The 14,266-nt window shown below is 35.9% G+C and overlaps 1 protein-coding gene across 13 annotated transcripts in view; it reads left to right on the forward strand.

Annotated features, from left to right (window-relative positions):
• The window catches only part of ATOSA (atos homolog A), an 86,214-nt gene that overhangs the window by 13,260 nt on the left and 58,688 nt on the right, over positions 1-14,266 (forward strand). Inside the window, exon 1 of one of the 13 annotated variants that reach the window (XM_069596479.1) lies at positions 12,206-12,521. The exons of the other annotated variants lie outside the window; for them this stretch is intronic. Within the exon in view, the coding sequence (XP_069452580.1) occupies positions 12,485-12,521 (37 nt within the window). The 5' untranslated portion in view covers positions 12,206-12,484. Of the gene's footprint in view, positions 1-12,205; positions 12,522-14,266 lie in introns of those variants that run through there. 13 annotated transcript variants of the gene reach the window in all.

Below are 14,266 nucleotides of genomic sequence, written 5' to 3' on the forward strand. Positions count from 1 at the left end.
GCTTTTTTTGTTTTTCTCTCAATAGGAATATAAACTCCACGAAGGCAGGGGCTTAGTGGTGTTTGACCACTGCTGTGTTTGCCAGTGCATGGATTGATGTCTGGCATTTAGTAGCTAGTCAGTAAATATTTATCATCGAATGAATGCCTGCATGCATTTTATTATCTTTGTGATATAGCATAAAACTTATTACTGGAAAAATTTTTGTATTATTTTTCTATGATTTGTTAGTTTCATAACTGTAAGAATTAATTCTACAGTGTCCATTTTTGTTTCTAAATGGGAATATTTATCCCCACTTCTCAAAGTTATTGGGTGGATCAAATGAGATAACTATAAACAAACATAGTATAAGATACTTATATACAGTAAATAGTAAAAGTAATGTCTACTATCAGAGTTCATAGGGGGTGATTAATTTCAGGGAAAGCCTATCTTTTGGCAGAGATAGCAGCTGTATTGAGCCTTAAAACACAGTAGGATTTGGATAGATGGAAATGTACAGAGACTAAGAAGGGGAAGACTGGAAGAGAGGACACAAGGAGCAATAAAGATGTTCCAGAGATAGCAGGTTGACTAATGTGAATTGGAGGGGTTACTTAAGAATGGGGGAGATTAGGGTTTTGAATGTCAAGGACTTTGAGCTTCATTCATTCGATAGCAGGGCACCATTAATTAGCTTTCTATGATTAAAAAGAACTTCTTGGAAGAATAATTTCAGTACATTTCTATTATTTCATTATAAACCAGTACAGATACTGAATATCTGACAGTCTTAAAAAGTCAGTTTTTTAGCTCTCAAAATTACATTATAACCTGGTATGATAAAAATTACCTAACACTCATCTCTGGAGAAGGAAATGGCAACCCACTCCAGTGTTCTCGCCTGGAGAATCTCAGGGACGGGGGAATCTGGTGGGCTTCCGTCTATGGGGTTGCACAGAGTCGGACACGACTGAGCGACTTCACTTTCACTTTTCACTTTCATGCGTTGGAGAAGGAAATGGCAACCCACTCCAGTGTTCTTGCCTGGAGAATCCCAGGGACGCGGAGCCTGGTGGGCTGCCGTCTATGGGGTCGCACAGAGTTGGACACGACTGAACTGACTTAGCAGCACGCTCATCTCAACCGTTGGCTAATTGTTTTCTCCCCTGTATGTTTTCCCTTCACCACCATTCTTTGTAATATATGAGGGATTATTAATTATTGCCTTTTATGAAAATTCTTGGGAATATTAATATGGTACACAATACTGATTGTACTGTGGCTCTTGTTTTATGATACGCTTTGTTCAGAGTAGTAAACTGCATGGTTCATTTTAAAATAGCTGTGTGTTAGAACGAATAAGAGGAAAACAACAAGATGAAGTTTGAGATTCCTTCTCTCGTGGCAGAAACTTAATGAACTCTGCAGGATTAGAAGCCTTTATACTTCCCAACCTCATGTGAGCTATAAGAGTGAGGAGATCCCCTCAATATTGATAAGCTCTTCTATCTTTGTTAAGGAGAGAATGAACATATATCTTCTCCCCTATCCAACCCAATAAACATTTCACACCAAAGCTTTAAGAAAAAAATTTTGGTCATACAAGGGGTTTGTTCAATGGTGTATTGTGGCAGAAAGAACACAGCAGGAAATGTTAGATTCTGTCATTCATAACTCCTTTCTTAAAAATTGTTTCTCTGGGCATGTATGTTCTTAAGTTAGTATACTCGCTCTTTAGAAGTTGGAATAAGGAACATAGCTATGCCTTTGAGCAATCTGCACTCAAATCTTAGTAATTATTTTGTTGATTGAATGCTGGTCCTGGAGACATATTTCTGTAGTCCAGCATATAACAACCCTCCTGTGCTTTTTCTTGTAGCTTATGTTGCAGAGTTCAGGTATCTGCTAGGGGACTCTGAATGACTAACAATGGAGAAAAAAAAAAGTCATCAGGTTATATCATGGTGCAAATTAAATTCCATTCTGAAGAGCTCAGAACATGAAAATGGTTTTGTGATTCTGAGATTACTCTCAAAGTTAAGCTGTTGCCAGAAATCAGAATTGAAAAGGTCCTTAGTGTGTCTCTTTCATTCTTTTACAGTTGATAAAGCATAAGGCCCAAAGGAAAAAAAAGTAACCTATCTAACTACAAAAGTAAAACAAATTACTTGCTAACCAGTTGAGAATTTTTCTATACTATATTATTACCTCTGGCAAGAACACAATTGCCTCCAGATTCTGGCCCCAGAAATGACATCATGATCATTTAGCCTTCCTCAAGGAACGTGGAAGAAACAAAGGCTAGGTGATTATATTTTACCATTCTTCTCCAAGTAGTGTGTACATACTTTTAAACGAAAGTCAAATGGTAATAAATAGACTCAATGTGAAATAAATATTTAATACTTGAAACTGGAATGCTAAAAAGAGAAAGGAATATAAAGAAATTAGAGATAATGTCTAAAATTTAAAAGTTAGGAAATAATGTGAAGCTTATTATTAAGAATTATAGAGGAAGAAGTCCATTTTTAGTTTTGTCATGTGAAAAATAGGGCTAGTAATAGTACCTAAATAAAGGACTGGCATAGTGGTTAAATGAGGTAATCCATGTAAAGTGCTTGAAATAGTATTTGACTCTGAAGAAATATTCAATAAATGTGATGTATTATTGTTAATATATTAACATTTCTTGAACAAGTAAGAAAATTACATGTTGTAAGTGCTCTGAAGGAAATATACAAAGATTAAGAATGTGACAACTTAGGGCAGGGAGAAGACCCCCTTGCTTGGGATGATTAGCTAAGGTCTCTCTGAGAAAGTGAGGCAAAGATAAGAAGGAGCCTGCTGTGTAACGAGTGAGGAGGAGAACATTGCAGGCCAAAGAAGTATGTTCAAAGGTCCTGAATGTAGAAAGAGCCTGGCATGCTCTAAGAAACAAAAGAAGACCAGGGCACATACCACTGTTTGGGCATCATTTACTTGCTCACTTTAGACTGTCTCCTTCACTAGAGTACTTATTCTCCAAGGGCAGGACAGCATCTGACTTCTTCCCTCACACCTGTTATGGTCCTTGGCACAGGGCTGGCATTTATTAGATAGTTGAGAAAACATTTCAGCACTGTCAGTGCTTGATCTTTCAAGACTTGATCTTTCCTTCAAACAAGATAGCTAGGATGTAGTGAGTTGCTTATGGTTACTTTTTTAAAGGATATTTGGAAAACCTGATGCACAGTTGTAAAGTATTCACATACCATAAAATATCATAAATTTTATATTTTGACTCAGATTAGTGAGTTTCATGGAATAAAAAAATTACATTAAGATTTTAACTTGAATTAACTGTTTTATATATCTATTTTAACCATGAAGTTCACATTTTCTTGGGGGATGGGATGGGTTAAATGCTACCTGGGTTGGTCCTGGTTTATGCCTGATGTCCCTGTGTTCAATCCTATTTCACAGTGTGTCTCTCCTTTTTTTATTGTTTTGTACAAAGAATTTTATGTTCACACTAGTGTTGCGCTGTCCTGCTAGCGCACTCAAATCTTGTCTTCTATTAAATTATGTTTTATTCTGTATTTAGCTAGCTTGCTGTGTTGTGTAGGATATTGTATCTAATATTTTATAATTTATGTGGACTCTTGTACTAAATCAAGGTATTGACTGGAATGCTTGCTTTGACTTAGTCAAAACACCTGGACTTTGTTTCAGAAAGTTTTGATTTCTAAAATGTTTCTACCAAACTGCACATGTTTTAGCAAAACAAATTTTATTCAAAGTCTTATGAACAGTGTCTTCTGTGATAAATGTTAAATTAGTGATTACACAGTGTATGGGTAAAATGACTTACTTTTAGAATTTACTGTTAAATATAGTAAAACTTTGGACAGTTGGATTCCTTTCCCTCTCTTCTCCTGAATCATGTTCATTGAGTACCTGCTACATGCCTGGCACATACATGGTGGAAATAGAATGACGAGCAAGAACTAACATGACCTTTGCCCTCTGGAACCTGTAGTTAAATGTAGTCTTTCCTGACTTTTTTTCCTGAGTCAGATTAGGAGTGGAGGTTACCCTTTGCTGTTTTGGAAGAGGTGCAAAGGGCCAGTAGGGGAACTGGCCCAGAGGAAAAAAGTAGCAGATGGCCTGCACAGACTTGTAGATCTTTGACATTCCACTACTCTTTTCTATTTGTTGTTTCAAATATTTTTGGTTTGAACATAGGGTTATGTGTGTATGTGTTGGTTGTTCTGTTTTTGTTTTTGAGAATAAGGAATGGAAATTTATTCTCAGTAGGTGCAGGTTTCACTTTAGGTGCTTAGTTCATGATACTTTGTTGACTTTCCCCTGTAGGTGATGCAACTAAAACCTTCCTGGTCTAAAAGGTTAGAAGCTATTGAGGTAGTCAAAAAATAAGTACTTTGCACAAGGTTGCTAGGTAAAATAATTGTGTAAATTGAAATTGTATCTAAAATGGAAAGCTTTGAAAGGCTGACTACAACATTTGTGTGAATAAAAAGAAAATGCTCCCTCTACACAAAAGGGTAGATGCAGTAGTTACAGAATTCATGCATTCTGGTGGTAAATCTCTAGCAGCTACTTCTTTCTCAGACTCGGTAAAACTTAATATCAGCCTTTAATATGTACTTCCAAAGTCCATATTGGTTGAATGTGATAAGGTAGAACCAAACACCTATTGGAGAGAATTAAGGTAGGGGGAGGGTCACTGAGAGGTGGTATCACATGGAGCAGTAGGTTAAAATTTTTTTTGACTGCTCACAATTGCAAAAACAATTAAAAGTTGCTGTCCTATAACAGCATTCCCTCTTCCCAAACAAAATTCAGTACTCAGTCTTGCTCATGAAGTGATAACTGATCTTTTCTTTTTCCCATTTTATTTAAAAAGAAAATGATAGTCCCAGCCCTTTAGATTAATTTCACAGCACATATAGTCCTACAGATTATTTTAGCATTTAGAAGAACTTGAAAGACCTTGGTTAAAGTTCTGATTTTGCTTATGGTTACTGGGGGGGAACAATAGGCGGGTGGGATAGTTAGGAAGTTTGGGATGGACATGTACACACTCCTATATTTAAAATGGATAGCCAGCAAAGTCGTACTGTGTAGCACGGGCAACTCTGCTCAATGTTACGTGGCAGCCTGGATGAGAGGGGAGTTTGGGGAAGAATGGATACATGTATATGTATGGCTGAGTCCCTTTGCTATCTACCTGAAACTTTCTCAACATCATTGATTGTCTATATTTCAAAATAAAATAAAAAGTTAAAAAAAATAAAGTTCTGGTTTTGTCACCTGATCTATTTAAGCTTAATTAAATTACCTAACTTCTCTGAACTTCAGTTAGTTCAGTTCAGTCACTCGGTTGTGGCTGACTCTTTGCGACCCCATGGACTGCAGCACACCAGGCCTCCCTGTCCTTCACCGACTCCCCGAGTTTACTCAAACTCATGTCCATTGAGTGGGTGATGCCATCCAACCATGTCATACTCTGTCATCCCCTGTCATCCCCTTCTCCTCCTGCCTTCAATCTTTCCCAACATCAGGGTTTTTTCCCATGAGTCAGTTCTTCACATCAGGTGTTTCAGCTTCAACATCAGTCCTTCCAATGACTATTCAGGACTGATTTCCTTTAGGATAGACTGGTTGGATCTCCTTGCAGTCCAAGGGACTCTCAAGAGTCTTCTCCAACACCACAGTTCAAAAGCATCAGTTCTTCGGCACTCAGCTTTCTTTATAGTCCAACTCTCACACCCATACGTGACCACTGGAAAAACCATAGCTTTGACTAGATGGACATTTGTTGGCAAAGTAATGTCTCTACTTTTTAATATGCTGCCTAGTTTGGTCATAACTTTTCTTCCAAGGAGTAAGTGTCTCTTAATTCATGGCTGTAGTCACCATCTGCAGTGATTTTGGAGCCCAAAAATATAAAGTCAGCCACTGTTTCCCCATCTATTTGCCATGAAGTGATGGGACCAGATGCCATGATCTTAGTTTTTTGAATGTTGAGCTTTAAGCCAACTTTTTCACTCTCCTCTTTCACTTTCATCAAGAGGCTCTTTAGTTCTTCTTCACTATAAGGGTGTTGTCATCTGCATATCTGAGGTTATTGATATTTCTCCCGGCAATCTTGATTCCAGCTTGTGCTTCCTCCAGCCCAGTGTTTCTCATGATGGGCTTCCCTGGTGGCTCAGAGGTTAAAGCATCTGCCTGGAATGTGGGAGACCTGGGTTCGATCCCTGGGTTGGGAAGATTCCCTGGAGAAGGAAATGGCAACCCACTCCAGTACTCTTGCCTGGAGAATTCCACGGAGGGAGGAGCCTGGTAGGCTACAGTCCATGGGGTCGCAAAGAGTCGGACACAACTGAGCGACTTTACTACTTTACTCTGCATATAAATTAAATAAGCAGGGTGGGTGAGTTTCAGTTTCCTCATTGGTTAAAATTGAGATAATGTATTCATTTTAGAAGTTTGTTGTAATGACATAACCTGAGGAAAGTAGTTGTACCAGGCTCTTAAACACATAATCAACGGCTATTTTTATTCTCTCCAGTTTGTTAGCTTAGGAAAGGGAAAATTATAATAATGGTGAATCCTATTTAGAGGAAAATTAATTCAGTTTTAGATACATTAGAGTTTGTATTCACACAGATAGCCATAAGAGTTCAGTCACATCATTTGGAAACAAGAGTGTATGAAATAACCTGAAATTAGCAAATTTTTTAAAAATGCAAGTAAACAGTATTAAAGCTTTGAGGACTTAACAGTTGAGTCTTAAAGCTACATGAGGTTTTCTTAATTCTACCTAAACTGTTTTACTTTACTAGATTTTGTTAACATTTTTCAAAATTTTAAATTCAGGAACTGTCATTTGTATGACTATTGGCATAACTCGAATTTATGGCTAGTGATAGCTAGCTGTAGAGGGGTGGCGATGATGGTTGGGGAAAACAAACAGGACTTGGAATTAGACCTTGGTTAGATGATTCTGTTTCTTCATTCTTATTTCACAAAGTTGTGATTGTCAAAGGGACAAGTAAATGTAAGATACATTATCTCCATGGAAATACTTTTACTAACATATCATTTTATCAGGATAAAAAATATTTGATTGTTTCTGGACTTTTAAGACTGAATCAAACATACCGTTCTTTATAATAGTGAAAGACTGACAATATCCCAGACCATGTCTTTAAAGAAATATGGGTCTAGGTAAAGGGGAATCCATGTGCATCCTGGCACATATTTTATTTAAGAATGATGATATTTTTATTAAGACCCAAGTAGTATAGGATATTAAAAATTAACTCTTATTCCTGGTCTTGATACTTATTAAATCTGACTAGTGTGTAGATAAGATATTATTAGAGTGTTTGTCCAGTAGCGTAGATTATAAATAACCCCTGTTCTTGCTCATTTTAAACAATGTAGTATGAATGATGCCAAAAAACAGGCTAGAACATTTTCTTCTCTCCAAGATCTTAGATTTTGTAAACAAGGCTCTGCTCCTAAAACTAATCTAGGTCATCATAACCCCAAATCTTTTGAAAGATGACAATCCCAATTAAGCCTATTAGGTTCTTTTTAATCCTGCAAATTTATGAAGTGTTTTAGGTCTTAAAAATACAATATGTTTGGATTGTATAGTCACTTGGCTTATTTGTACCATGTAATAATGAATACAAATCACTGGGTAATCATTTCAGCAATAATGATTGCTGGAAGTCTCTATGTGAGTGGAAATTAATGTAGCCTTTTATGGCTTAATTTATCCAATACTGACCTAACAGCATAATTTTTGAATAAAAACTGATTTAATGAGAAAAGCCATAAATTTTTTAATTCCTCAAATTGTAAAATTTAGTTTTATTTAGTCTTTCTTGCAAATAAGTTAGTGAACTGTGAAATGTGTTGTTAAAGTGACATTATTTAACAAACTGGAAAAATGTCAGTGTCATAAAAATCTTTCTATGATAGTCAAGATTTAAATTTTATTCCTATTGATGTTAATATGGGATACTACTAATGTATTACCCTTTTATTTGTTGGTGTGTGTGTATGTATGAATATACATTTGCTGTTTAGTAACATATTTATAGAACTGATGTTTGCAAAATAAAAGAGGAAACTTAAGTTGCTTGAGAGCCTGGTGTGCTGCGGTCCATGGGGTTGCAAAAAGTCGGACACGACTCAGTGACTGAACTGAACTGAACTGAGAGCCAAGTATTGGGCTAGATGGCTCATAACTCTAGAGAAATTATTACTGCCACTTTACAGATGAAGAAATAGGCTCAAATAGCTTAAATCATTTGACAGCACAGCTTCTTAAGTGGAAAGAACTTGAACCCTAGACTCTCTAGCTCTTCTCCATTATCTCTTGCTGCTTTAAGGGATCTTTTCAGTAATTAGGTTGTATTTTGTGCAAACATGTTTACACTGTCAATCCCTAGAAGACTGACCACGAGGGATGACAATATCCTATTTGTGCTGTTTTTCAAAATTATTGTATCTTGCCCCATTTGATCCTTACAACATACCAACATTGCAGTCAAAAGAAGAAGAAAAAAAATATTTCTGACCTAGAAATGAAGAATTTCAGAGAAGTACTTAAGGTGGAGTTTAGTCTAGAACCCAGATCCCTAGTTCCTGGTTCAATGTTCGTTTCTACCTCCTTTACTTTCTCTGAATCAGGTATGTGATCTGTGATTATGAAATAGTGAAGTTCACAGATTGAACCTTTTATTGTGTCCTTCATGTAACTATAGCCTGGCTCCCTGTTTATCGGTCAAATCCTGTTTTTCTGTATTGTAAGTAACATCAGTGACAGTTCTGAGGTGTAATGGGGCTGTAGTGGTGGTTATTGAATGAGTAATAAACAGAAAATGTTAGCTTGAGATTTTTGTATTTCAAGTTTATTCTTACATGATGCCATATTTGTCTTATGGAAATATAACTATGAAAGGAATTGTTAAAAGCACACAGATTTAGGAATACCTGTTTCCTGGCTTTGCCCACTTAGTTTTGCCTACTTGAGCAGGTTATAAAGCAGTTTCCTCATCTGTGAGGATAGTAACTACCAGAGTCAGAGGAGATGGGCATTTAAAGAAATTAGCACTATGCCTGGCCCATGGGCCTACATATATAGTGGTGGTGGTGGGGTTTAGTCACCAAGTTGTGTCCAACTCTGGCAATATATATAGTAGCTATGTAATAATTACCTTTGAAGGGTTCTTTTTTTCTTCTAGCAATGAATCTTTTTTGTTTAAAAACTATCCAAGCTAGTATGGTTATCTCTTAAAGAGAGATATCTTAAAAGGCTTAGATGCCTTAAAAGATAAGGTATCTTAAAAAGCTTTCTCGATGGCTCAGTGGGTAAAGAATCTGCCTGCAATACAGGAGACACAGGAGACCCAGGTTCAATTCCTGGGTCAGGAATATCCCCTGGAGGAAGAAATGGCAACCCACTCCAGTATTCTTGCCTGAAAAATCCCATAGACAGAGGAGACTGGCGGACTACAGTCCTTGGGGTCACAAAGAGTAGGACATGACTGAGTGACTAAGCACAGCATCTTAAAAGTAGATAGTTCAATTGTTTCTGCTAACAGAGGACTCGGATTATGTGAAATAGTTAATATTTCAAATTTTTCCATTCTGTATTTGGAATATGTAGCTTAAAAAAACTCATAGGAGATCTGCTTCCTTCTTATTTCCTTACATTAGTATAATATAAATAATTTACATTTCTTGAACTGGCCCATTTGGAGAACACAGTTATTGACCATACTGGGCAAAAAGGGTTTTTTTCCCTCGTTGAGGGTTGAGAATCTGAGACTAGTACTTAGTATAGCATTTTATTGATATATTATTCAGATTTTTAATTTGTTGACTGTTGAGATTATTTATAGCATTGTGTATCACAATGAACCAGGGGGAAAAGCAACCATTCTTCAGAATTATATAAAGTGCCATTTTGAAATTGATTTATCATTTAGAAAACTGGCAGCAGAGGAAGCATTTTGCTAAATAAATCTCTTGGTTGCGTTTTGCTTTTTAAGGTGGCATGTCTCTTCCAGTTCATTTTATTCACTTGTAATTACATGCTTCTGATTAAATTTAGTATTTTTAATAAGTTCTCTTTGAATATGTTAATAGTTTTAGATTATAGAAACTGTCTATTATTGACCTTTAAAAATTTTAATAATTTAAACTGAAAGGAAGTATTCTCAGTTTAGAGATCATATATTCTTTTTTTCATAGATATAAGAAGTTAATTTTGAATTATGCAATTACGTATCCAAAAATTTTTTTAAATGTGTTTTCTTTGAGTCTAGTTGTATGACTTGAATGAATAAATGTTTGGAATTGATATTCTTATTTGAACTTGTTCTGTTTAACTTTCCATGGTTATGAAATCAAATAAAGTAGTATATGGAATATAAATCAGTCGTGGTGCTAGGTAAGCAATAATGTAGACAGTTGTAGTATCTCCCTTCAAAGCACTTACAGTGTGGTGGAGGAGAATGTCCAACCAGTCATTTTGCAAATAGTGATTTAACATTTTGTGAGCTAAGTACTAAGAACAAAAGTATAGAGAGACTGAGACTAAGCTCAGAGAAAGCTGCCCTAGGGAAGAGAAATTTAAAGGAGACTCATCAGTGGAAGGGATTGTGGGAGACCAAAATGAGGAATAGAATTTGCAAAGGCTCTTAAGTTTTGAAGAACCTTGAGTCCTTAGTAACCAAAAAAAGCAGTCTGACTAGCAAAGAGCACCTTTTAGCCTTCACAATAGTCCTGTGAATTAATTCCATTTTATAGACAAGAAAACTGAAGCTCAGAGTAGTTTGCTAATTTGTATAGGGTCTTACTGTTTGTAAATGGCAGATTCATATTTTGAACCCAAGTTGGTCAGCCTGACTCCAACATCCTTGTTCTCTCTATTCTGCCATTCTTTCTCTGAGTCACTTATCTCAGAGGTTATTGTGTTCCCAAACACATCTCTTTCCTTATTTCTCAAAAGGCTTAGCAGCTCTCCTTCTGGCTAATTGTTAAGCCAACAACGATCGGGTTCTTTCCTTATACTACTAAGGTAGTAAGGTTTAACTCTTACAGGTTATATCTTTTACTTGTATTCTGTAGAACTCCAGGGATCCTGAAAGCTTTTTCAAGGGTAGGAATTTTGTAGATTCTGGGACTGATATGAAACTGCAGTGTTGTTTGTAGCCTCTTATTTAAAAATAGCCTCATGGTGCTCATGGGGTACTTTAATAGTGCCAACATTTCCATCAGCCTCTCTGCCCTATCCACAAGACACTCCACATAAACAAAGATCTGAGTAATAAATAGTATGCTTCTGCAGTTGCCTCTGCCTGCTCTCTCCTGTATAGAAATCCTAATGCCACCACAATAATGCATTTTATTGGAAGAATGCAAATTTAAAGGATTCCATTGCTTTAAAAGTTTGAAAAACACTATCTTAGTTTGTGTGAAGTTCATGGGAAATATTTCCTAAATGAGAAATTTTTCTGATTCTTCATAACTGTTTATCTCCTACTACCTGCATTGACTCCCCCAAACATTTTTCCTAGAGGGAAAAAAATTCCTGAAAAATAAATTTAATTCAGACTCAGTGTCATTGTTTTATGTTTTTTTGTCATTGTTTGTATAAGAAGAGATACTTTAATGCAGATACCTAGTTAAATCTTTTATTGTCAGAGTTTACTGAGCAATTTTTTCTAAGCAATCTGTGAACCTCAGTTTTTCTTGCCCTCTTAAAAGGCACTACATAAATTTGAGGGAGGGCTATTTTTAGGCCTTGTCTTGTTTTAACTAACTAATCTTGCTTTTCTTGGAATTTGTTAAGTTTGTTGTAAAGTAATTCATAGTTCTGGGTAGACAGAGGTTGATGCTTTATCCTGATTGTCCTAAATTTTTGTATGCTTTGTTTACAGAGGGTTTCACATGGTAGAACCTGATTTACTTGAAATGCGAAGTAATAAATTGATTCCCTCCACCACCCCTTTGTCCTCTGTTTTATGTGAAACACCGACTGAAGTGAATGTTTGCCCTGTGAATTTCTCTCCATTTTAAAAGCACCCAGAGACGCACGTTTTAGGGGCTCATGCTAGAATACTTTGTCATTATCGTCACACCAATCTTTCCTTTCACGTTGCCTAAACACAGCTGAGTTGGTAAGAGGAGCAAAGACAACAAGATAGCGCTGCCAAGTAGAAGGGAAGCTGTAGTGGACCCAACGAGCAGGGGCGGCAGAGCACACCCTCCATCCAATCAGCTGTGAGTGCTGTTGCTATGTGCGCTCTTACTCTGCTGCCTTTGTGAAAAACCTTACACAGAGCGAAGCGAAATCAGCACCTACGGCTGAACATTTGTTTTAACCACTGCAGACATCTGGATCCCTCAGTTACTGACTGTATAGCTATTGACAGCCAGAAGGCAACTTCTTTTGTACAAGGATTCCAGTATGGTTTTCAGTGGAAACAAAGGGCTTCACAGAGAAGGTGTGTAATGAAGTGTTTTCAACGGCTTTATTTTTAAACTTCCAATTTTCAGTAGCTGTTTACAGTTGCAGTGTTTGCTTTGCGTGGATTTTTAATAAACGGGTCTAGGAAAATGATCTCATGTTGAAAAACATTGAACTTAGAGAATTTTCTTTACCTTCAAATAGCCTGTTTTCTTTGAACAGCATGGCTTAAAAGATTATTAAAATGCTCATCTGAACAATAAGGAGGGAGAAAAGAAACCAAAATACAATGTGCTTACTTTAATGGGGGAAAATATGACAAAAATAAGAAAATTGGGAAGAGAATGAGGTTTAAACACAAGTATTAACTGTCCTTGGGTGCGGGAGGTTTTTGTTTTTGTTTTTGTTTTTAAATAGAAGCTGTTAAGGAGAATATATTTTATAGAAGTTACGTATTTTTAACTGAAATTCATTGTTTCTAAATTTGAAGAGATTAGCAGAATTTAGCTTAGTGAGAATTTTTACATAGTTTTGATGTTCTGTCTTTCTGTAAAGGATTTCTGAAGATGCAACCTCAAATTGTATAAGCTCTTAATTGTTTGATCTGTTGGCTAGTTCTTCTCAGTTCAGATAAAGTATAGTAGTATAATCCAACTGCAAAAACAGTGGCGTGTTCTACTAAATAAATGTCCATATAGAAAATTGAAAATATAAAGGATTTTGCAGACAAACTAGAAATGTATAAGATACTATTTTAAAATTAAAGTAAGCCTTAATTAAATGTAATAATTCCTTATCTGACTTAGTTAATACTGCAGATATAGTAGTCTTATTAAATTAAACCTCACCAATTCAATATTTGTAATAATTAAACAAAATATGGGTTGCAGTTTATGAGATCTGGAAAAACCAGTTTATCCAACTAATTACAGGCAAGTTTTAAAATATCTTAGATAAACAGAAATCTTCACGTAGTTTCAAATACTGTAAAATTATATTTTACATAGTTGATTTAGCTAATGATTCTTCTAAATTAATTAAAGCAGAACAGAATACTAATTAACATATTGCCCGTTTATAAGCAGTTTTCTTTCATCTATTTCACCTGGTTGTGTGAGTGTCTCCCTTTAATCCACTGGGTAATTTATGTCTGAGTAAAGTTAGTGTAATGCAAATTCCAAGCTAATATGCAAGCTTTACATTTTATCTCTACAAATTATATATTTTGGAGTATGATTGGTTTTGACATTATTGTCTTCAAGAAGTGCTTGTCATTAGGAAGGGTTAGCATTATTTGATAAGCAAAGAGAGGCTTTTTTTTCCTCGGAAAGAACTCAAAGTATATTTCATGCTTTTGTGCGCATTACTGACCATTTTTAAGGGTACATGTACATTTATAAAGGTATTTTATGTGAACCTACATGTTGCTAAACTTAAAAAAAATCTGGCATTTCATAGTTTTTTTCAGTTTTTTACATGTAGCCAAAACTTGAACTTGATAGGAGTTATAAAAATTATGGCAAAATAAAAAAAGCTATTATATACTTTGTACTTGCTAGCCTTCATGATATAAAGCACTCATTTGCAGAAGAGAAGCTGGAGGGTGGGTAGGTAGGGATGGGAGGCAGAGGGATGTTAAATGGGCCCAAACTCATCAAATATAGCTCTAATCCCATGGAAGTCAGTCTAGTTATTTCCCTTTTTTGAGCTATCACTCTCATCAATTACTCATTTTATTTTTTAACTATACAACCACAGAAACCAAAGTGTTGCTCGTATTGG

This window comes from Ovis canadensis, chromosome 7 (assembly GCF_042477335.2).
Source record: "Ovis canadensis isolate MfBH-ARS-UI-01 breed Bighorn chromosome 7, ARS-UI_OviCan_v2, whole genome shotgun sequence".
Classification (NCBI taxonomy): domain Eukaryota; kingdom Metazoa; phylum Chordata; class Mammalia; order Artiodactyla; family Bovidae; genus Ovis; species Ovis canadensis.